Source organism: Anguilla rostrata, chromosome 6 (genome assembly GCF_018555375.3).
Source record: "Anguilla rostrata isolate EN2019 chromosome 6, ASM1855537v3, whole genome shotgun sequence".
Taxonomy (NCBI): domain Eukaryota; kingdom Metazoa; phylum Chordata; class Actinopteri; order Anguilliformes; family Anguillidae; genus Anguilla; species Anguilla rostrata.
Window position 1 is genome coordinate 39,921,033 of NC_057938.1, and position 25,069 is coordinate 39,946,101.

The 25,069-nt window shown below is 40.7% G+C and overlaps 1 protein-coding gene across 1 annotated transcript; it reads right to left on the reverse strand.

Annotated features, from left to right (window-relative positions):
* Positions 1 to 1,543: 1,543 nt before the first annotated feature.
* On the reverse strand, positions 1,544 to 22,657 carry LOC135257148 (synapse differentiation-inducing gene protein 1-like). The gene is made up of 4 exons (XM_064339603.1): positions 21,493 to 22,657; positions 12,620 to 13,145; positions 6,959 to 7,096; positions 1,544 to 4,400 (listed from the first exon to the last, which is right to left on the reverse strand). Exons 2-4 carry the CDS (start codon positions 13,043 to 13,045, stop codon positions 4,242 to 4,244), a joined length of 723 nt encoding a protein of 240 aa, XP_064195673.1. The 5' UTR covers positions 13,046 to 13,145; positions 21,493 to 22,657; the 3' UTR covers positions 1,544 to 4,241.
* Positions 22,658 to 25,069: the final 2,412 nt, after the last annotated feature.

Below are 25,069 nucleotides of genomic sequence, written 5' to 3' on the forward strand. Positions count from 1 at the left end.
AAGGCCGTCCGACCTCCCTGCTTACGTCACTCGTCCGTCAGCGTCAGAGAAGGATGATGCGTTCAGCCTTATTAACCTGCACAAGTCCCTGTTACCAATCCAAACGTGATATTCAGCACGGCGTGGTCATTGGCGATGCCACCCTGATCATGCGACATGCTGTTACACTGCTTGAAGCTCATCACTGCCAGTCCCAGCTTCAGTGGGCTGGCTTTCCCCCTGTCCGTTTATTGGTTCCTTTTGCTTTTGTTTGGTTTGGTTTTCCATAAAGTCAGTGTCATGGCGATGCCTAATGGCCATCTCTTGCCACAGTTCAAAGGTCGCGTGCACCAAATTGGTTTGGACAAATGAGTCAGTAAGTTTGATCTGTTGTCCATTAATTACATTTACCATTGCTGTGCACATGGGAGGATTTGTGTATTTTGCTCTGCCTAATATTTTGGGCTGTTGCAGGCTGTGGTACAGGGATTGTAGCATTTTATTTCAAAAGGGTCATTATCAGAAAGCTAATTGCGAACTATAAATGTCAGGTGTGACTAATGCACAACGTGTACACGACTCTCTATAATGCTCCACTGCTCACAATGGAAAGGCTTTTCATTTATTTGACTCTTGTAACTCCTCAAAGCCACTTTCTAAGAGCCTTAGGAGGACCTTAGGAACCCTTGAAGCTGGTACATGTTGCACTGTTTCTTCAGCTTGTTCCATGTTTTTTTTCTCTCGATTCATGTCCTTTGCAGACTGGAGTAGTAGTCCAGAACGCATCATAATTCATTGGTCTGAAAATAATTTTTTTTAAAGTTCAAATTTTGTTTCGAAAATAAATTTCAGAAATAATTTTTCACTTTTGTTTCCTTTTTAATAAAAAAATTGATATAAATTAGATATAACTACATATAATACAATAAACAAACCAGATTTTGTTGCTGAAAAATTTGGATTTGCCAATTTGTGCATTTTATGAAAATAAGAATGGATAATAGTTTCAATGGACATTCAAACGTCCAAATATAGTAATGATTTATATTAACTATTGCTTGATAAACAATGCATTATGCATTCACAAGCATCACAAAAGCATTTCAATGGAAAAGAGCATGGTGAATGTTTCATAACACATTTTAACATCATGTCATGGTGCTGTTACATCATGTATGCAGTATTATGTATTATAAAGCATCCACAACACTATGAAATTGCAATGTAATGTTTTTGTGATGCATATGAATGCATGAATGCACTATGAAGATATTAATCTAATTCATTACCTCAAAACTCAAGAAAAACAGAAGACAGAAAGAATGTAAAAGTTGACTATCTGGCTAGTCAACAGTAATATCTATGTTATACACTCTCTTTACTGTTCCTTTGCCATTTAAAAAAAACGTGACAGAGTTCAATCTTACAATTTGTGTTAGGAGATTTCAGTATATAATATGATTCTTAGTCTTTATAGAGGCTAAGAAGAAGATAACTTACCTATGTGCCTTTTTAAACTGGAACATGTTAAGTAGCTAACAAGCCAAGATAACTCACACCCAAATATAAATTTATTTTTAAAAATGGTTTAATTCTGATACATAATGACAGATAATAGAAAGCACAAGGAGAGGCAATGTATCACGTGAACAAAGTACAATATTTCTGTCACATGACTTGCAATAACACAGAATATGAAAATGCTGGTTACACTTTAGGGATTATGTCTATGGATTATGGTTCAAGTATTTAAAAAAAACCCCATAAATAAGTGATTTATACTTACCTAAAGAAAACATTACATATTTTAAATCCAAAGATAATGAATATTTTAAACAGGTGAGTATTGTCCACAGATTGAGAATTCCCATACAAAGTCACAATGTTCATGTCGCTATGTTATTTACAATCTCCTTTCAAATGTGCATAATGTAATCCTATGTGGCGTTTTATTAAGCTGGGCAGCAAAGTCTCCTTCTTAACAACATTTAAATTAACATTTATTAATCTTGACTCACCAATAAATTACTGACTCACTGATATACATGTATGTAAGTTCTGGTACCACTATATGTTATAATGTTATAACACATAGTGGTAGCAGAATACTGACAGTCCCATCTCTATGTGGCAGACAGCTATTTTTCAGATAGCATGGCAGAAGGAGACAAAGAAAGGAATGGCAAACAGCTTATGCACAGCATAATTGGCACTGCTGCTCAGGTTTCGCTGACCAAAAGCTGATGGAAATGATGCTTCATTCTGTTTAATTTACAGTCCTGTCTTTGGCCTTTCCAAATGGTTCCAGGTGCATGATGAAGAAATTCGCCATCCATCCATCTTCCACATATTCGCTCGGCGCTGTGACGGTACCCTGATTAAATTTCGGTCTTCAGGAGGCTTGCTTTCAACCAGGCTTGCTTTAGCTGGCTATAGCTCCACTGCGTTACACAAAGGCTTGCATGTTGGTGGAGCCATGAAGGACGGAGGTCAGCCAAATGATTATTGGACTGTCGGACGGCTCACTCTGCATGCGGTCTCATTGTTGACCATTGCATTTCTTTGTTCATTGTCTTTGTTCCTTCCACCACACTGATATTTTGGTCTGGTGTAGCATCTCTCCAAATTGCTCTACTTTATGGTTGCTACCAATCACTGCGAAAACGTCGATCACTTATTACTCCCAGCTCTATAATAGAAGGGAGTCCCATATATTTGTTTGTTTTAGGATGCCATACATGTTTGCTTTAAATAGCTCGAAACTGACCCTTGAGATCACATCTACACTGTAATGAATGGATACAGTAGCTTAGTCTTTTATTGGCAAAAATGGTCAAGAATCCCATGAATTTCATGAAAATCCACTCAAAAGTTATAATTTGTTTCTTTCTGTGCGGTCCCTTATAAAAAAAAAAATCATGTGTGAAATCAAGATTGCTAATCAATGTGAATGTGAATGTGAAAAAAAAGTGAAATGATCATTTTCACAAGTGAATGAGAATTTCCACTTGTGAATTTCTCATATGTGAATTTTTACTTGTGAAATCAAAACACTTGACTTTAAACAGGCAACCCTTTTCTGCTCTCATCTTACAAGAGGGATTACTTTTTATGGTTCACATGTGTTCTCTTCACATGTTGGGTGTTCACATGTGGTTTTTAAACACGTGATTTCTTTGTAAAGGGCTGTAATGTGACCAGGCAGAATAAGCTAAGAGCAGTGTGTGAAAGAGATCGGAGGGCAGGTTGTGTTCGGCCTTGTGTGCTGATAATGAGGCACACAGAGAGAGAGAGTGACACTTCTCAGTCTTCCTGACTTCTGCAGGGGAAAGATTTCTCCTTTACCGTGGTTGTGGCTGAGCTGAATAGAGAATATCTCCACTCTGCCTCTTGTCAATGTCACCGCATGTCTGGAGCGCTCATATTTAAAAATGGGGGGGAAAAAAACAGCAGGCTTCCGTGAAAAAGGCACCCAGAACATCTCTCAAGGATGGATTGATTCTGACACCCCATTGTAGGATTGTTATGTCGCTGCGATCACTCAGAAAGCTACTGTACAAGCCAAGGGCACACGTTACTCATGCCAACTTTTATTTATTTAAATGACGAATTACGCAGAAGCCTCTCACGATCTTCATGTCAGTGCCAGCGGTTCACTCATTTCGTGCCCACTGAAGTGCAGCGGATGCCATGTTGGCATCTGCGACGGTTACAGTAAAACAGTTCCTGCAAAAATTCAAAATCCGGGGGGGAGGATTGGGGGGGGGGTGGGGGGGTGGCAGGGGCTGAGGGAATTTCACAAGGAAATGCAACAGGAGCAGTGTGTTCTTGGCAGCCGCGGAGAGAGAAACGGAAAGGACTGTTCCTACCGGACGACGTAGGTTTCTTTCTGACAAAACTGTCTGAAGGTGGCGGTTAGGACTTATTATGCAAACGAAGAGCTGCCTGCGAGACAGAGTGGGCGCTGGTCTCGCGCTCGCGTACGCGCCCTGCTGTGCGTCCCACGGAGTTTGCCGCAGTCGGAGTAAAGGAGGGGAACAGATCGCCGCGCCTTTTTTTGGCCAGCGACGGAACAGGCTTGAGTGACAGGCGGGTCCGGGTTAAAAGCAGCCCCGTACGCTGAGGAATCGTCAACACCGACCTCCTCCAACCTCCGTCCCTCTGTCTCAGTCTCACTCACAATGGCGGGCATACACGGGGGGAGGGGGGGGGGACGTCCTGCCGATCGGTGTGGCGGCCGTGTGCCGGGCCCCGCCCCGCCGCTATACGTGCCCCGGTTTGGACAGGTAGGCGACGAGGGCAACCACCACGCCCACGTAGACCCCCGTACCGATGGTGATGGAGAGGGCGGCCAAGAACAGGGCCCTCTTGGAGGCGGTGCTTGCCAGGGAGAAGTCTCCTTTTGTGATGGCTTTACTTGTCTGAAAATCCAAGTGAATTAGGGAAGAAACAGAATACAATCATTAGAAATAGATAGACAGATATATAGATAGAAAGAGCGATAGAAAGAGAGAGAGAGAGAGACTGTATTGCATAACTACAGCTGTACAGTCAAGGTGATGCTGAGGTATCAGTGTTTTGTGCTGCTGTTAATGTGCCGCTGCTAACATGAAGTGGCGCTAAATTTGTGTGCAGAGAAAGAATGCATTGTGGCTTTTAGAATGAGCCTGCAGCAAACTCTGAACAGAACACTGCACCAGGGGCTAAGTGCGTTGAATGCGGCTCAGCTCTCAGATTCAATTACTTTAATAACACCGAGACGCACCATTTAATTATTTAATTAATCCTTTATTCGATTCAGAAGAATAATTATGCTGCAAGTTGCAGCTAGTCCCTGTGGAATACAATATAAGCTCGGAATACCGAGTGGTGAAGTTCTGAACGTAGGCAATGCTATTTGCTGAAGTCGGAAAGTGTCTACAGTCTTGACGTAATGCTGTGTTTGGATTTCACTCGTGATGCCTCCGGAAAAAAATGGCTGGACCATTAATATGATATTTAATGAACACAGCCTTGGTGTGAGGAATTTGCATGCGCAAATTTAAATTACAAACTGAAAACGGATGTGCTCCAGCCTCAAAGCCCTGCTCCCACGCAGTTTCAGAACGTGCTCAGTACTTTTAAAATATTGAGCATGTGCCTTTTAGCTCTATTATAACATAATCAACTCGGACCGTTATCGTAGACGGCGTGGAAATGCGCTCCGTGCGGATCCGAAGGGAATTCATTCCGGCTCCGCGGCTAACGTGATTAATATTGAGCGCCGCATTATCAAAAAGTGAATTTAATTAGAACCAACAAGCTCCGAGCGTCAGAACTGACAGCTCCGCAGCTGCAGACTGTATTAATCTACGCCACAAAAGAAAGCGGCATTAGTCAGATTAAACGAACACAGATTATTTGACTAATTGAATGTGACTATTATCTTGGGCTCAAGGCTGTTTTCTCTCCCTCTCTCCCCTGTGTCCATAAGCCTCATCAGCTCTACTGCATCAACGGGGCCCTTTTTTTAAAACTCCTGTTTTTGGGGGCGCTCGCCCTGGGCGAACGCCGTGCGCTTACTGCTCTCTCGGCGGGAGGCTGTGCGCGGCAGCGGCACAGCGCCCCGATCTCCAAACCCCCCGAAACGCGATCGATTTCCTCCCGCTGCCCTCCGACAGTTAATAATGCACCGACAGGCCTGCCTCCCGGACTGTACCGTTCGTCTGCCATTTGGAAAAAATGTGAACGTTTCGTCTTGCCCGCTTAACCACCCAAATCCGCTGTGTGAGTCACACTTTTTGTATCCATGGTTTCCCCATTGTCGCTGAATCCAGGAAATATGCTAAAAATCCATTCTCACAGCCAGATGTACAACCTCCTACCCTTTTGCAGTGACTCCTAGGAGGAAATAAAATTCAACTCCTACCTTTGAATTTGAATGTATGAATGAACCTATTTCAATGTTTAAATTGTGGATTAACAGTCCTTGAAGTCTAACAGCTGTGGTTAAAAAGGTGATTCATCATGGCTACATTACGGTTGCTAGGTATGCAGCTGGAGGTCAGCTCAACCAAAGGACATTCTCCTAGTTACAGACAGCCCCTGTGGCCAGAAGTGACTCATATTATACTGTATATCACTGTATATTACTGTCACAGCACGGAGAAGCACACGTCTCAGCAAGTCTGTGGTAATGAGCTGTGAATGTGTCTCATGTTTAAACATATTTATTTGTATGATCTTTGATCTAGCTGATCAAACAAAATCTTTGATCAGCTAGACCCTTCCCGTCAGGCCGACTGATGTTAATGAACTTATTATAGTCTTTTTTCCCTTCATTTTTAGTAGAAAATCACAGTATGCAATAATCCTAGTTTTTTTAAACCAGCTATTTTGTTTTTAATTTAATTTTCGACAAAACTATTTATAACTGTCTTTCCTGCCTTATGAAAAAATCACATGTGAAATGTGCCTTTGTGACAAAAAGTGACTACAATGTGAACTACAATTTTCACATGTGAAAACAAAACATGTGACTTGAAATGCCCCTCTCATCTTATAAGTGGGAATATTCGCAATTGTACTCTTCAATTGTATGTTGGGTGTTCACATATGGTTTTTGGACACGTGGTATCGGGCTGTTCCATACCAATAAACATATTACTAGGACTGGACTGGAGGAAAAAAGTGACAGGACAGTGGACAATGGGAGCGACCTGAGATGTAATTTCAATTTGAAAGCGCAGTTGATATTCAGCCACAATACATGAATATATCCACTAGCGGTTTACAGTGTAGTTCTGATAACTGAAATAAATTAATACTATGATGTTAATATGCAGTCAAGCCTCTTACATTATGCTTCAGAATGAGACATATTGAATTATAAATGGGTGTACCTCACATGAACCAGGCTGACCAGGTGCTAACCGCTTTGCTACCTTTAGCATGGGTGGTCAGCAGGAGCGGCGTGCCTTCGGTGGGGCAGTGATCTTACCCCCTGAGAGAAGTAGAACGCGGCGATGCCCAGGGGCCAGAAGCAACAGAGCATGGAGAAGATGGACAGGCCGAGGTGGTCTCGCGGTGGAACCATCAGGAAGTTATCCTCACTCTCGCTGTCGCTGGAACAGTCACTCTGTAACACCAAGGCAAGAACTCATCAGAACCAAAGCCAGAAATATATCAGAACCAACAATAAGGATGGGCCAGAACCAGGTCCAGTGAAGATACGCAAGTCAATGGACCAGCGGCAGATGTTAGATGGTAGAGGTACTGTTTCACTGCCCAAATACAAATTTCTCTGAGATTTTAATTTTGATTCATCAATGTTCCACAGAATAACTCCATTGTTTTTTGCATTCACTTGGTAGAATGAGTCATCTGTGGTAATACATCAGACCTCCACAGCCATTTGGAACGTGTGGGTGGAGAAACAGCCATTTCCCATTTCCTTGGCCAAATGAGAAACCTGTATCTGTACATTCATCTATAAACACCACACCCTCAGCCATTTGCATATAATGGACAAAGCGCATTTTGATAATGAGTATTTTCCTGACATTCTAATAGTTGGAGGGTGAATCAGTACTTTCGGGCTGGGTCTCAGAATCCAACCAGAATCAACCACATTAGTGAACGATATGCCAAAATACAAAATCCACCCCACTGAGCAGATCCCTGATCAGGTCATTTGTAACAAATGCTCAGGGAGGCATTCTCTAACATATGGTGAACCTGTTAAATGCAGTACAGTATATATTTGAGTGTGTTTGTATATGTGTGTATCGATGTTTATGTGTGAATGTGTGAATATGTCCGTGGGTTTGTGTGAGTCTTAATAGGAAAACTGGAATAAGCCTGAATGTGTGAAAAGGATTCTACTTTATTTTACTTTTGTGTTACACAATTCACCTCAACATGAATATCAATAAAACCTCCTCAACTTTTCAGCCTTTCTGAACTGCTGAGAGGCCATTATGCATTAAGCTCTGGTGCGATCAGCAGGTTTCCATCCGTTGTCCAGTGGAGCTCAGCAAGCCCAGATTGCCTTGGGCACCAAGGGAAGCTCTGCTCAATGGTGAGCTCTGCAAGGGCCAACCTCTCTATTCTTCTCTGGTTCTGTCAAAAAAAAACTCCACTTCCCACAATCTAAAGCATTGATTTTTTATGAAACGCTGCTCAAACATTTCCATCACTGGCCTACAGAAGCCTATTTATTATTTATTTTATAAGGTCAATGGTTATTCAAATTCCCTAGTTGTCATTAAATTTTCATGTATGGGTTTGGAAACATTTGACAATTGTGTTTCCAGGTATTCTATAATCAATAGCTTCCGATTATGCATGGAGTTTAATTAAGCTCCACACAAATGTGGTTCTCTCTGTTGTTCACATCAAAGGTTAAATACACAGGCACTCATTGTATGTTCAGTTTAGTATCTGGATAATTTACTGGTATCTAACCTGGCCAATGAGGCATGGATTTATAAATAAAGACCACACAAATACTCTCATTATTCTGGCCCTTGATGTCAAACTAAAAAGCCCTTTCATCTCCAAATGAAGGTCACAGATGAACCAGAAATAATTTTTATTTCAGAAATTTACTTTTCACTTTGTGGACAGAGCCGGGTGTAAAGTAGCTACAGTACAATGCTTGTGAGAGATAAGTCAAATATTTTTAAATTGAGAAATACTTCTGGTTCATCTGTGACCTTAATGTGTAGAGATCAAAACATTGGACCTTCTTCCAGTGTCTTTTTTAGTGGAGTTCAGGCCTCCACTCCACTTGCTGTACAAGCTGAACGAATATCAAATATAAACATTAACTTTGATAAGCTAAAAATCGCTCACTACACAAAACAGCACTTTATTGTCGTACACACCTCTCAACACAGATGAAAGCAGTGACCATCTTTGAAGATGATTCAAATTACATTTTTATAATAATACAGTTATCATTACAGTTACATTGCAAAAAAGACCTTAAGAGATCTGGACTACATTCTCCAAGACACCCTTACAGGAGAGGAACTGTCACCTTGAGAGTATTTTTTTCTTCAGAACACACCATTGCTTGTATAAACGTTTTATCCGGATGCGACTTAATTTGCAACCCCCGCTGCTTTGTGGATGAAACAAAGCCGTGCTCTGTGGGGGACTGGAGCAAAAACAAACAAGGCACGTTTAAGAAGTAGGAGGTTCCTCAACGCGGATCGACTATGACTGGGATGCAGTATGAAGACAACCTTGCTCGTTTCACCATGCAGAAAAGCCCCTGCTAGACGAATTTAAACATTTTAAGGGGACTACCTTCCTGGCACAACATCTTCAGGATTTTCCACAAAAGAAGCTTTGAAAAATGCACACAACAGCAAGATGACAAAACCAAATGCCTGAGTCTGATCCAACTCTGGGTTTTCTGTTATACATGAACTGCTGTGATTGACAGCCACATGGCGTGTTTTAAAAATACACATCCGTGCGGGTTTTCAACCAGGAAGTAAGTGCGTAATCCTCATGGGGCCGCCGGTGGGCACAAGAAAAGCTGCTTCTTTTCACCATAATCATCCAGTGGATGTAAGGGTCAACCTGGAAGGTCATCGCTGAAGATAATCCAGGCAATTTATAGTATCCCTTCCACCCCCCCCCCCTTTCCCTAATCCAAGAATAGATATCGCTGGACACAATTTAAAAAAAAATCATTTTATTCCCCCTGGAGTGCAGCTCTCTACCCCCCACTTACATGAAACCAGCATTTTAGTGCTGAATATAACCTTCCAGGACTGCCTGCTACTCACGTGCTACGTCGAAAATCTATAACATCCATGTCAGGTGCTGATGAAATGTAAAGTGTAACATGTCAGCTATGATTTATGAGGTTAATTGCACAAATATGGTTTGTGATCATAAGATCCTGTGGAAGTCACCGGATAGCAACGGAACTGGATTCTTTATGATGATTCAGCTCACGGCAGATTTGAATCAGCACACAAAAGCACAATCACTGACTAATATTGAAATAAAAGATTTTAAAATGCAGAGCCTATCGCTGTTAGCAGTGATTAATGTAGAGAGTGACTCATAACTGGCAAATGGCAGCTCCATGACCATTTCTTATGGTGAAGAGTTACACTACTACTACTACTACTGCTGCTACTACTGCTAATACTACTACTACAATTACTACTACGACTACTACTACTACAACTACTACTACTACTGATAATAATAATAAGGAAATCTGAAGCAATCAGATTTTTCTATCTCTCTTGCCCTATACAAAATCTGACAATAATTTTAACCATTTGTGACAAAAGATTTAAGCTTTCTTGGGTCTTTCCAGACACTAAATTGAAGGTATGTGAAAGAACCGGCCAATAAGAGAGGTGCAGAACAGGTGACTGCAATTCTGTAACACCTGCCGTACTGCTCACCTAACTGCTCCACAGCTTTGAAGCTCTACCTGAGTATTTTCAGATTCACAGAATGTGGACGCTACAGATTTTCTGAGTTTTTGTCTGATCAATCAAGAAGGTCTATTGATCTGCAAACAGATCAAGCAGAAATATAAATACAACTGCTCTTACATACTGTGACACACGTGTTCATGTGGAAGGGGTGAAGTAAGAATGGCTTTATTGGAAAGTGACTGTGTTGTCAGTACCAGGCTGTTTATTCCCTCCTTAAGGAGACATATGTAAATTCTGCATACATTAAACAGGTGTTGCTAAGTTACTCTGCCAAGTGACAGCTAACTGAATTTCTTCAGTGCAGAAGAGCTACAGTACTTCACTGCAGGGAGTATGAAAGCCTCACCTTCTGGAGATTAGCGATATTGCAACATTTCTGTGAAAGAGGGTTCATATTGGCATGTTTGTGAATGCAGCAAAATGTAACAGTACTAGAAAACTTCCACCACTTAAATCTGTCTCTTAAAACAAAGGACAAATTCATCTCTCCAACCCTGGGAGCTTGGGGAGGACAACTGCCAATTTTCCTGTCACTCCAACATTTCATTACTTCACCGAACTGCATCACAAGGACACTGTTACCGAGTAAAACCGAACAATAAAATTAAAAAGCGGTTGTGGGATGTCTGATGTTATAGGAGAATATTCAAAGACGATAATTATAATCATCACAATTACAACCATTATCACTCGCATAATACACCGCAGAGAAGAAACGCATGAATGCCATTTATCATAGTTAAAATAATTATAATGATGGTCATTACTCACTGAAGAGTATCATGCATTTAAATCACTCTAATATGTAGTCCTACACAGCCAACACAGAGGAGCTTTAATGAGATCCTCCCTTTTAAATGATTGGAGAAAAGTGCAGCTCCTCTCCTTTTCTTTCAAATTCTCCCACAACTTCTCAACACTGAAATGCCAAAACTGGATTCCAGTGACGCTATCATGCGCTGTATTCTGGTAATGTAACTGACAGAGATCGATCCTTTTCTGATTTTGATTATTTTAAAGCAGCTTGTCTGGCCAGGAGATACAGTTTGGTCACGAAACATTGGACATTTTATATCAGGTTTTTCATTTAAAATAGCCTGCAGCCTCTGTGGAGGACCCAGGCCTAACATGCAATCACTGCTTAAAAGGAAGGGTAGCGGGTGGTACGATCCCTGCAGATCAGATTCAGGAACTAATTCATTTAGTACAAAAGTTGGATTCACACATGTTACAGATACAAAATTACAGTCTGACAAATGTTAGCAGAGGGAATTTGAAAAACACACACACACACACACACACACACACAAGAAACAAACTTCACTGCTTTAGACAGAAGAAGCTCACATATCCCTGTGAGGAAAACCAAAGACAACTTCAATCCATCGACTTACTCGAAATCCTACCTTTTGTTTGATGACTCGTACATGCACGTACACCGAATACTTCTGAAGATAAAAGCAGTCAGCAATTTAGGGGAACTGCCAACTGGCTGGAATTTGTTCAAATCAGACAGCGCCGGAATGTAAGTGGGAAAGCTACATTTTAATTAGCTGGAGAGTGCAGGGGTGTATTTGCATTATCAGGGGCAGTCTGAAGTTAATATTCACCCATGCTCTGCCCCTGTGGGACTCCGTGATCCTCTTTCTAATCTGCATGCAAAACCGTTACACGCGTTACAGAAAAAACGCGATTTACATAAACGTTAATACATCTTGCTTGATTCTCGCAGTATGGTTTCCTACTTCTTCTACAAATGCAAATTGCTTTTTATAATTGTGCCCACGATCATTTTCTCCCAGAAGAAAAATATTTATACATTTTAAAAATGTTTTTCTCCCATTGTAGAAAACTTATTTTTGTAAACAAAATGCATGCTGTCAGCTACCTCTGCTTTTCACACTGCTGAGCTAATGAGTCACTAGATTAGAAGAGTACCCTTAATGCACTGCAGGTATCAGCACAACAAGGAGGACGGTCCTGGTGTGTGATGATGCTTGGTCACCCAACCATCCCATATGCCTCAGCAAGATAGGCAACCCAACAGCCCAAAGGAAATCCATGTGTAAATCCACGTAAAACTCCCAGCATGCTCTACTTTCATGAACTGAGTTGGACAAATCTAAAGCAAAGCTACTCTTCTCAAGCGTGCTTGCGACCCACTCCCAACCTTCCACAGCCCTCACCTCATACTCCATGTACTCCTCCTCCTCCACATCATATGAAACGGTCTGGATCTTCACCTCCTTCTCCCCCAGAAGCTTGGCCTGTGGGTCCTCCGTGCTGGGGGCTTCGGGTTCTGCCTCCTTGTCCTCCGTGAAGGTGGTCTCGCAGTTCTCCCCCTTGCAGTCCTTGCTTTTGGCAAGGGCACTGTCCTTGCACAGGATGAAGTTGGGCCTATAGAAGGCCTCCACAGCCAGGTGCAGCGATGTGGCATCCAGCAGCTGGTGGGCCTTGGCCTGGCCGCCGCCCCCACCAGTCACAAAGTAGCTGATAATGTTCTCCTGACACGGGTTGGCTGGGAAGTCGCCCTGGTAACCATAGTCATCACCGACCATGTGCTTATTGGTCTTGTCCAAGAGTGGGTTCTGCAGCTCGCACAGGCTCTCCATGGTTGAAGTGAGTCTTACTGCCACAATGACCAATGAGGAGCGAGATTACAGGCAGCGAACAGGTAACTGATGACGTTGCTGATGTTCAACAGGCCAGGAGCTGTGGAGACAAGAGAAGAATGTTAACTACTGGATACAATCAATTCACATGGAATTAGCATTTCAGTACTGAACACAATCTCTACCCATATAACTACAATTTAATTACTGAAGACCTACCGCTCAGGTGGAACCAACGTTTCAGTGCTGCATAAAACCCACTCACATGGAACAGGAATTTAAGAGCTGAATAAAACTCACGCACGTGGAAATAGATTTCACAGCTGTTTGACTGTTTGAAGGCAGTCTTCAGAGATCACACTATACTGCCTTGCCTCAATCACAGTGAAGCTTTGGTAGTCACGGACAACTTTTGAAAACATTAAATATTAAAATGCGTCTGTTGCGTTGATCCGTTTTGACAGCACTCTTAAATATTTCAATGCTAACAATTTTTGCCTGACATTTTTTTGGTATTTATTCCCAGAAAGTTTCCTTTAACACTCACGTCTTTGGTATTCAGACTTCTTGTGCCTCTCCCATCTAGCTAATCACACAATCTGTCAGGTACAGACCACAGCAACCGGAGACAAGATTATACCTCGGTCTGCTTGTCCGAGAACAGACATCTCAGGCTGTTTGGTCAACAGGCAACACAGACAACATAATTAAATGCTTTCGACATACCACAAGCAGTACTAGAAAAGCTCTCAGCTTCACCTTAAGCAATGTTTGGTCTTCTGCAATGGCAAAAGAAAACTAAATAAATTGGCACTACTTCAACTTGATATCTGATTGGCATAATCCACATTTATCCTGAAACTCTGGCTGGCCAGACTTGGTTATCGCAGGCTTACTCATGCATGCCAACACAGATACCCCTGTGGCAATTCTTCATATTTTTTCGGGATATTCAGCCATGAAAGTACAGCTTGTCTGAACTCTTTCCAACCTCTGCCTTGTTAGCTCACAGTGAGAACAAACAGGTAAAATGGTAAGGATTTTAAGTAACTACTTTGGTTGGTTGTTATTTTTCATTTACCTGCAAAGTTTTTATTGGTTTGGAACAAGCTGGCACACACAACATGATATGTACATTTGTTTGAAGATGCAAGTTTGTCCAACTGTGTTTCACAGCTATTTAAAATAAATTGCATATTTATTAATATTTTATGTGAATAAATATGCAATTATTTGCCTTTTCATAAGACTTAAATTTGCAAAAAATTCTTACATTTTGATTAATTCCCTTGACAAAGTCAATTTTTATTGTAACTCTCAGTTCTATCCATACATTCATTTTCTATACCCACTTATTCTGGGCAGAGTCACAGGGGGTGCTGGAGCGTATCCCAGCGTGCATTGGGAGAGAGGCAGGATTACACTCTGGCCGCCAATCTATCGCGGGGCACACGCACCATTCACTCACACACTGATACCTACGGGCAATGTAGAATCTCCAATTAGCCTAACTGCATGTCTTCTGACTGTGGGAGGAAACCGGAGTACCCGGAGGAAACCCACGCGGACACGGGGAGAACATGCAAACTCCACAGAGAGGCCTATAGTTCCACAGTTATACTCAAACCAGGTCAGTCCCCCTGAAGGCCTAGGCTATGTGTAGGTTGCATCAATGCTACCCTTGCATAATACTTGAGGGCGCCACCACAGGACCACCTGACCTGCTGCAGCAGGAAGTCCCTCCCACCCACTAGCAGCACAGAGGCTATCTGTCTTTTCCACAGAGGTTTGGTTGAGCGCTGGTATTCACGTAAACAGCCCAAAGCAGATATCTGGGGTAAAATACTGAACGCGGAGCAGCGCGCTCGGTTTTCCCAGTGGGTTAGTTCAGCTCCATTGTGCCGGCCTCGTGTCTCCGCTCTGCGCCCATCTGTCGTGGAACAGCGATGCGGGCTGATTGAGAGACGCGGCTCTGTCAAAATCTAATCATTTAAAACATAAAAACCGGACGCCGAGAGGCGTTTCGGGCGGGGTCGTAAAATAAATAAAGCTCTTACGATCCCAGAGAGCCATTCTAGAAAAGAGAAACCGTCGAGGGATTTCACTTCACGTAGGAGGCAGGAAGACTGATCCTACAACAAATGGTTTTGCCATTTGTCATTAGCCTGTTTGAGAAAAGTAAGAACAGAAGAATGTTTGATGATGGGAACAGCCCATTCAACCCATCTGCATTCTGCTTGCTGAACTGCATTGAGCAATGTGTGATGCCAGGTTTTGAACAAAGCAAGTCTCTCTACTTCTGCTATGAGTCCTGTAAGCTATTTCATAAAAGAGTAACTCTCTGTGTGAAAAAGGTACTTCTAACTATCTTGACCCGAATACTGCTTATATCCCTCCTTCGGTTGATGGACCTGTCTCTGTAATTGACATTTTAATTCATTTTAACACGTTTCCTAGATTCCTACTGCTAGGCTTGACAAGACTAAGGTGAAAGAAACATTAGTTTGAATCAATTTGAATCCAAGCCAATTGCTTCTCAATGTCAGACATTTCAACAAATTAAATGTAAACATCCAGGAAGAAGAAAATGAATTTAGCTCCAACAAAAAACAATGCACTTTGAGAGGATATGTTATAGTTAGGCAATAAATCAGATTACTTGGATGCTGTTGCTTTACATGTTGAGTAGATCTGGTAATTGAATATCCAAACAATCTTTTTTTGTCTGAAGGGTAGTGAGAAACATTAAATCCAATTACGTCTCAAAGCATCATTTTCTTAAGACTTTTTTTTCAATAATGGGAGTGTGTGTGTGCATAGTTCTGTACACCATACATGGATGGTACTGTATATGGGAAAAGTACATAGTACTCTGGAACATAGACTGTTTTGCCTCCGAGTGACTGAGCAACACACTATACACCTGTGAGTATAACAATTCTGAGATACAAACAGGTACAGTACATTACACCCATTAGTGCTGGGGTGCAGGCAAGTGCACTACACCTGTGAGTGTGTTTGAGTGGGACTTTGTGAGCATGTACAGCCAGACACTCCTGCGACAGACCCTCCAAACCTGCGCAGTAAGTTGGCTGCCCATCCGACAGTGACCCCTCACCCCCGAAACAAATGGGAAAGCGAATCTGAACATTATCAGATGTGGTCCGTGGCTATCCGCTCGAAACGCTGCTGAATACCAATGCGTCTTATCTGCCATCTTTATTTTCTCCTTGCCCTGTTTACAGTTTCCATTCAGGCCTGGCAGAAAGTGCCCGTTGTCTGTGAAGGAGGGACACAGGGGGAATGTGGGGCAGGGTGGCGGGACAGCTTTCTGAGAAATGATAAATAATGCCTGTACTCAGGCAGGGCTCAGGTGGAATGTCTTAATCACAAAGGTGGTGCCTTGTTAATGCTTTATCTGTACAGATTCTAGCTGCATTAAAACAGGCTTTCATAAAATCACTACTGTTACTACAGCATACAGTAGGAATCCTTGAACCCATATATATATATATATATATATATATATATATATATATTATATATATATATATATATATAAACATATAAATAATTAATGTTTGTGCTAAAATAAGCATTTTCAGTGAATAAATTAAACTTCTTATCCCTTTGGATGAGAGCATTTGCTAAATGAATGCAATGTAACGCAATTAAAACATTTCCCCACATGCAAACAACATTAACAGCACAAAGAGATTCACTAGTAGACCAGATGACAGCATGAAAAATATGGGCAGTTTGTGTGACTTAGTGCATTTACAGCTGTGAACACTTCATTCCGCACTAACAATGGATTCCCTCAAGTATTATTGATGGAAATCAAGCAGCCGCACATCCACACCAAAACAGCTATCGAGCGCAGTTAACAGGTACAATAATGTGTCTCATTTTTAGTAACAAAACAACACGACAGCCTTCATAAAATATTTTACAGTGAATTTTTGGGTCATGCCCAAATCTTGTTTGATCTTGTCATGTTTAATATTCTCTGCTGCATCAGTTACAGCAGAATTATTTTTAACTCAAAAATGGCAGAGTTCTACAAAGTAAGAGGCTGATTTCCTCTTAACTCTTTCTGAAGTTGAGCAAAAGCTGATTCAATAACATTAACTGCAAACTGACCTGTCATTTTATTAGGGATTCATTTTAATGTGACACACAAATAACTTAGCCACAGATGAAATTTGCTTGAACGAATAGCAAAAGGACCTCTTCTGTATATATTGGAAAATCTCTGTATCTCAGTTCACAAAATTCAACCCTTCCATAATTTTTGTCAAAGTAACGTAGTTATTGCAGGTGCCTAAATATTTGTCTCCAATTAAATAGCCTACTTAAAACTACAAGATGCAAGTTTAATGTCGTCTTTGTCATCAAGCAATTCTAGGATGCCTGTAATGACAAATAATTTATGTCCCTGTTAACACAAACAGGGATATCCTTGCATGTAATACCCACTGCCTAACCTGTTAGTGCAGTCTCTCTCTTGCAACCATGAGGTCATGCCATGGTCACTGACAGGTATACACACTGCATGGCTGTAAAATGGACTGTGCTGCCTTATTGCTAGGTCTCATTTTATCTTAGAAGATCCATGCTCATTGCAAGTGGTAACTTGTGATTACCGTTGTAGATCAGGCATGCCCTGCATTGAGTCTTGCGATTTGGTATCAAAATGAATTATTTTGGCACTCAAATGTATGAAGATAACACAATTTACATGCACATGACCCAGATGGTGCACTATGTCACAGTTTCCCTGGCAATGCAGTTGCGTGTGCTTTCCACCCACTTCGATTCTATGTGAAATCTGCATAATAATATTTTCTGGTACTTGCGAAGGTTTAAAGGGTGCGAAACCATCAGAATCCTTTTATAGATTCCACTGTAGATCTTACACCATCTATGCAATAAAATAAGATCCATAAAAATACTAAACTATCCATATGAAACACTGCAGTATTACCCAACATACAACACAGATGCAAGCCTCCAAATGCTATAAAACCAGATTCATAAACTTGCTCCCAAGAGTCCTAAATATTCAGTGCTCACTAAATTATTCACATCCTTGATAAAAATGAGCAATGAAGACTGTTCAAAATAAAACAACACAGGTAGTGTACTATATTACATATAAAAACATGTGAAAGTTATTATTTTGTGCCAATACAGTTGCCCAGAGAAAAATATTTTGTTAAACAAATAATATTTTCTTCGAAAAGAAATGTTACAATTATTCCCTACACTGATTTGGGTACTTTGAGCCATCTTCCATCACAACATTACTGAGCTGTCTTCTACATATTTTATGAGATTGGTGAACACAGTCCATTCCTCTTCTGATGCCACCATTGGCACGGGTGGTCAAAAAGCTAAATCTTGATCTCATCTTTTTTTTTTTTAATTTAAAGATATTGGCACCCAACGTAGGCCTGAACATGTCCCGATTCCTACCATAATTTGGAATGTCCGATTAGCTATTTGCCACCGCAGCCACAATCCTTCACCGCTGACGAGACTTAAAGACATCCGTGGTTCTCCTCCAAAAACAAGAGGCGTAACCAGTCCGGTCATTTTACATCGCAGCCCACAGCTAAGTTCACACAGAGTGGAGGCAGAGGAAGTCCTTTCATATGCGGCTTTGGCTTGCAGTCCACGGGTGCCCCGGTTGACCAGCAGGGGTCACTAGACAGGGATGGAACACGGACTCCTAACCGACTGAACCCCTCCCATGCCATGGGTAATGCAATCGCCACAGTTGGCACTGGCACAGTCAGGATTTAATATAAGGGGCTCATCCATGCATCACAGAATGGTACTGTATCTTAACTGAGTGAGCCACCCAGCAGCCCCAAGTTTGGTCTTATCTGACCGTAACACCGAGTTGGAACTGAAGTTCAGCATTGGAACTTCCGCTGGAAACAGCTGTTGCGGTCAGACGAGATGATGATTTCTGAATTAGCTTACACATGTGTTTTATAAATGATTTTAGGTAATTTAATTGGTTTTAAAGCATTGATGGGCTCAGCATCACCATATATCTCATATACTCCACAGTTATGAGCAATAACACAGCCTTAGGTCATTAAATTCCAACCAGCATAGTGTTCTTCATGTTAACTGGGGACACATTTTTAGTTTTTATGCCCCTGAAGTATGCAACACCCTGCTATTAGACATTAGGGAGGTACCAACAAAAGGGCAGTTTAAAAGCAAGTGAGTTGTTTTCTTTTTAGGAGGATTTGAGAAATGTATTGTTTTGCCATTTTTATTCATTTTTATCCACTGTCCTTTTAATGTCCATCCATAAATTATCTCTGGATTTTGAAAAACCCTAATTTTAAATATATATATATATATATATATATATATATATGTATTGTAACAGCTTTTATTTGTGATTATTATTATTTCAATTTTTTAAATCTGTTTTCCATGGTTGTGTAAAGCACTTTGGGATGCTTTTTGCATTAGGGTGCTATATCAATGAAGATTATTAGTATTACTTCAAACAGCGCAAGTTCATAAAACTGCCACAAATGATTCTTCAGTCTAAAAAATATTTGATCACTACTGGAATAGATAACAGTGACAGAAGCATTCATTCGTTTTTAAGTTCAGTGAAGCATTTGAGTTTAGTGAAGTCTTTGTGTTCTGTAAAGCATTTGATTTCAACAAAGCTTTTTCATTTAGTACAGCATTAGTATTCGGTAAAGTAGGCCTGTTTGCAGAACAGACCTCACAACGCCTCCAGTGTACAATGGAAGGAGCTGGTTTCACAATCTCTAATGCAAACTCTTTACTGTCTACAGAAACTCTGCATGCACTCAGTATGCAACATCATACATCTTATAATGTATATCATTCCGGAGAAAAGCATGATCGAAATGAATACAACCGAAATGTAATATCATTTAAAATTTCTCATAAGCATTTACACAAGCATTTACAATACTTCTCACAAGTCAAAATATAAATGTGCACAGCATTAATGCGGAGGTTACAATGATAATGACACCTTAATGGAAAACAAATGAATTTTAATATTTCATTGCAAAGAAACAGAAACAGATTAAACATGCATAAAACAAAAGCAGCCATGTATATCAGAATGGGCTTGTGAAGTATCTTCCTGCAGTTGTGCAAAATGTGTTCGCTTTTGTCCATATTAACTGATTAGTCTTCAGCTATTGAACCGATACCCTTCTGTCTTCAGTCAGCTGTGTCACAATGTAGCTGCAAAGTAGTGGGTACTGCAAAGGTCTCTGGCACCTGGAGGTGCGGTCTTAGACTACTGGGCAGAAATACATCTGTTGCCATCTTGAGTAAGACACTTAAATATTAATTAAAATTTTTTAATACAAATGAAACCTAAAATGTGTGTCACCAGAGCACAGGGAGAGCAGAGCAATCTGACTAAAGCTCATCCAATCATATGAAAGTTACTCTGTTGATTTCATAATTATTTTCAGGACATTACTAACGAAACATAAGTCATACTTCAGTTTTTAGAATAATTAAATACAGCGCCAATGTGGGCAAACCAACTGTGGTTGTTGTGCTAATTATGCAAATTGAGAAAGAGAGAGAGAGAGAGAGAGAGAGAGAGAGAGAGCATCATGATTAATTACAGGGCCACTATGACAAAATCTTCGGGCTTAGATGATTAGTCGAACCATCGGGAGGGCCCCCTAACACAAAGCAAAGGACCTTGCGCTAGCAAGGGATGCGCACGTTTACATTTGTGATAGTGATAGGTAGCTATATTATAAATGTAGCCTATGTACTGTACCATCACTGTACTTATTTCTACACTATATTAGAAATGAGCTTAGTAAATAATGGGATTCCATTCTATCCAGAATACATACTTCCTAAGTTTTATTTGCCAGTCAACCTATAAAACATCGAAACGTCTCAAATAGGGTAAATACAAGTTCGTTTACCATTAGTGGTATAACCGCTAGCACCAGCAGTGTGCACATAGTTATCCTCGTTATAAGACGTTTTAGTTTCTCTATAATCTACACTACATAGGCTATATATTATCATGGTCGCAAGTAGACAGCATCGTACAGTAGCACATCACGGTACTATTACACTGTGTTGAGACTATCTGAATGACGTTATAGCAAGCAAGCACACATATATATGTTATTGCAATTTATCAATATTATTTCATTTTTACTCAAACTGTCCTTATATGAGTTATAAGGACATGCCAAAACAGTAATAAAGACATCAACTGATTTGCCTTGACCCCGGAGCAAATGCAATCATATTGCAAGATAAAGGCTGTAACATGTATGACTTCACACAAAGTTAACGTATGATTATTATGAAAGGACACGCACACAGACACACACATATATAATCCTATTTAAGCGCACCAGAACAGATGAATTAAATAACTATCGTCTTACCTGCTGTTTTCAGAAAGCCCAAACGTCATTTGTTGGAAAGCATCCCCATTCGATATTTTGAGCATCATTACATTCCACTGAAAAGTGTGAGTGTTTCTTATGACTAAATATCACTGAACTGTCAGAAGTAAGCTGCATATAAGCAGCGCGCCCAGGCTTGCGATGTCCTTATGAAACATTTCTCTGTTTGAAAATCCGGTGGTTTGATGGATTTCCAGCATTTGAATAAGGCAAAATTCTGAATTGTTATAGGTTCATTTCGAAGCCTGTCACTCTGAGCTAGAAGAACGGTTTCTGCCTGACTGGTATTACAGTTAGAATTGACCGCCGCCTAATCGCCGGACGAAAAGATTTGAGAATCTACTTAAAAGTTAGCGTTCCTCAAAGGATATGCGCAAGAATGTGATACTTCCTCAGATGACGACTTTTAATCCTCATTTATTAATAATGTGCTTTATGTCTGTTTAGGAGTACACGGAGTTTAAATTCCGATTTTAAAAGTAAGACTATACGTAGATATATTGCGTTACAACAGGAACGACTGCCCAGTTTGTAGCTATACATCCATATATTCGTCCATAATTATACAAGGATCTTGAAGTTTGGTAATACAATATATTTTCTAATATCTAAGAAATGAGAGCTTGTAGAAGGACTAAACCATCGTCTTGGTTGTTATAATAAAAAACTGTCCCTGCTCGCGTTCACGTTCTCTTTTATTCAATGCGTCACTTGTCCACTAGGCATTGGCAATACCTACCCATATTTTCATACGCGCGCCGTTGCGCTCCAATAAAAATGAGATGCAGCAACATTTGTTTTCGCATTGGTCTATATCTAATTTTGAATTACACAGGAATGTGTCGTAAATCACATAAGACCTGTAACCAACATCGACATTCACTCAGTATGAATTTGGCCTGTTATTTTATTTTAAACTCGATAGCGAGTATGCGACGGACTTGTGGATCTCTTTGGGAGTGTCTATCTCACACGCAAGTTTGGCGACAATACTTTGCCATCATGGCAATACAGTCTCGTCCCTCAATAGATCAATAACTGCTCTCTTTCGACTTCTGTCTCAACGAGAGTTTGTAATTTTCTGTTTTCCTCTCAGCCGGTTGTGACAAAAAATAATCAGAGCGCTCAACGGCGCGGTTTTCTGTTTCGCTGAAATGCGACAGCTGCATTAAATAAGGTTGTGCACCTTAATTGCAGCTAATTGAGAGCCTGTTCCAGAATCCACGTTGACACGAGATGTGAAACGAGTAAGACTTTTAATAAATACAGCATGATTCAAGATTCCGTTTGCAAGATTAACTTAGTATTTAATAACAGTAGACCGCGAGTCCCCCGTCTTAATTTTTTTTTTTTTTGGTTTTTGACATTTGGTCAATGGCTGTTGTTGACGGTAAAATCAAACCACTCTATCTAGAGTGTAGCTAGCAGTTGGCAAATGGCTTCACTGAACTTACGTTCTTAATGCGACTGAAATAACACAAAGTATCTCTGCTTCGGTGCATTACACTGATTGCCTCCACTCTAGTAGATGCCCTCCTGACCAATATAACTCCACTGTGAATGTGGGCTATGCCATCTGAACTTCAGCCAATAACATGTCGTTGTCAACAGTGGCATCAGGTTTTGATCCATGCCACAGGACATTCCCGTGCAGTAAGGGACAATGACTCATCCTGGCACCCCACTAAAGCAGCACCTAATGCATTATTTATTGCTCATTCCACAGGCGGCCATTATATACCCACCGCTTATTGTACTATCTGAACCCACCGGTGAGTCTCAAAAGCATTTACTGAGAGTTTTGGATAGTTGACAGCTATTCATGCATTTCCTGTGACTTCATACAGTCACAGCAGCACTATTTTGGAAACCAAAATTAATAAAAAATGCCTCCCATCTGCTGGAGCATGAGCAATAACCACACAGGAGAGACTGGATTAGCCATTTATCATATACCAAAGAACCTGGATTGTCACAGGTTTTGCAGTAAAGTACACTTGCAAATCAATCCCAGCTGTGAGCTCTAGCTAACTAGCAAGCTCACTTGAAATAGTGCTTTCTCTGCAGTCTGGGATGATTCAATGGGAGTACAGGGCTGGGTTGCACCAGCAATGTGTAGCCTGCTAAATGCCGTTGTGTATAGCTGGCAGTATATTCTTTTTGAGGAGGACGTTAAACCTTTTCCCTGTTTTCTATTCCACTATTACTTCAGTTAGTTAGGCAAATGAAAGGCAATTGCAAATTGCAGGTCGCCATGTAATTGCCAGCAGTAGTGGCTGTATTTAGTTCACCTATAAAATAATGAATGTAAGCAATACTGGAATAGCAAAAAGGCACTCAAACATGGTGTTATGAGTCATTCCATTCTTATTTGAGTATGATAAATTTAGAAATGTAGCTTCAGAGGCTTTTGCGGACAGACTTCGAGTGTCTAGTGGAATCTGCTGAAAAGCCTTCCCGGAAGAGTGGAGGCTGTTATACAAGCCAAGGGGGGACTTAATGCCCATAGTTTTGGAATGAGATGTTTAACAAGCATATGGGTATGATGTTCGGGGCGTCCACATACTTTTGGCTATGCAGTATATGTACCGTCCAAAAAGACTGCCAGCATTGGTATGAGCAAACAAAGCTATATAAAATGAACGACACAAGTAAAGCAAGATTGTTTGTTCTAAGAAAATGGTGCATGTTTTATCATGCATATCGTGAGATGTTGTTTTGTCTCATAGGCATGCAAAGCATTGCTCCAATGTTTATTTTCCGAAAGTACGCTTTTTTGCTTTGTTTTTTTTTTTTTGTTTATTTATGGTAATGGACTTTGAGAGAAAAAAAAAAAAACAAACAGAGGGAGTATTAGTTCCTATTGTTAAGAAGATACAAAATCCGGATATTATAAGACACAGATGGAACAGTCTGCGGTTTCACAAGGTAAGGGCTGCTCCCGAGAGCTTTGAATTTGAGCAGCCATTACGCAGCGGCAGTGCAGGAGAGGAGAGGTGGAAATAAACTGCTATAAACAAAGACCCCGCGGGCCCCAGCCTGAATTGCTGTACGGGATGGTCCATGGAGCTAAGGTGCAGGTGGGGGCAGATTAGCACTGTCTTTGGGCAGAGAGCCAAGCACTTTGCAGATCCGCTGATTCCCCTACTGGCCCCTGATAAAGCTGAGAAGATGAAGCAGAGAATTCGGAAGGAGTGTGAAATTGGCAATGATGACCGGTTACTGAGTATCTACTGTAAATATACCTCTGTAGCTGTGAAAATCAGACCAGGCTTTTAACTGCTTATTTATTTCAGCTGGGAAGAAGACATTTCACTGACACAAAAGTTTATTTATTTATTTTTTATTTATTTATTTTTTTAGAAGGAACTGGTGTTCAAGTCAATTTGGCAGTTGACTTCAAGGCTTTGTATCTCTGCTTTTCTTTTCATTTTTTTCCCATAAAGCCTTATTAAACTTCTGACCAATCATTGTTGTACTATAACTGCTAACTTGAATTATTTGCAGCCTTCCCCTTTCAGTACACAGGATTACATAACAGTCTATTAGTTCATAA

Coding starts and splice junctions, on each gene's coding strand:
- LOC135257148 (XM_064339603.1), bottom strand. CDS start 13,045: ATGGAGAGCCTGTGCGAGCTGCAGAACCCACTCTTGGACAAGACCAAT. Junction 7,097..12,619: donor AGGAGTACATGGAGTATGAG/GTGAGGGCTGTG, acceptor TTGGTGTTACAG/AGTGACTGTTCCAGCGACAG. Junction 4,401..6,958: donor CGTTCTACTTCTCTCAGGGG/GTAAGATCACTG, acceptor TTGGATTTTCAG/ACAAGTAAAGCCATCACAAA.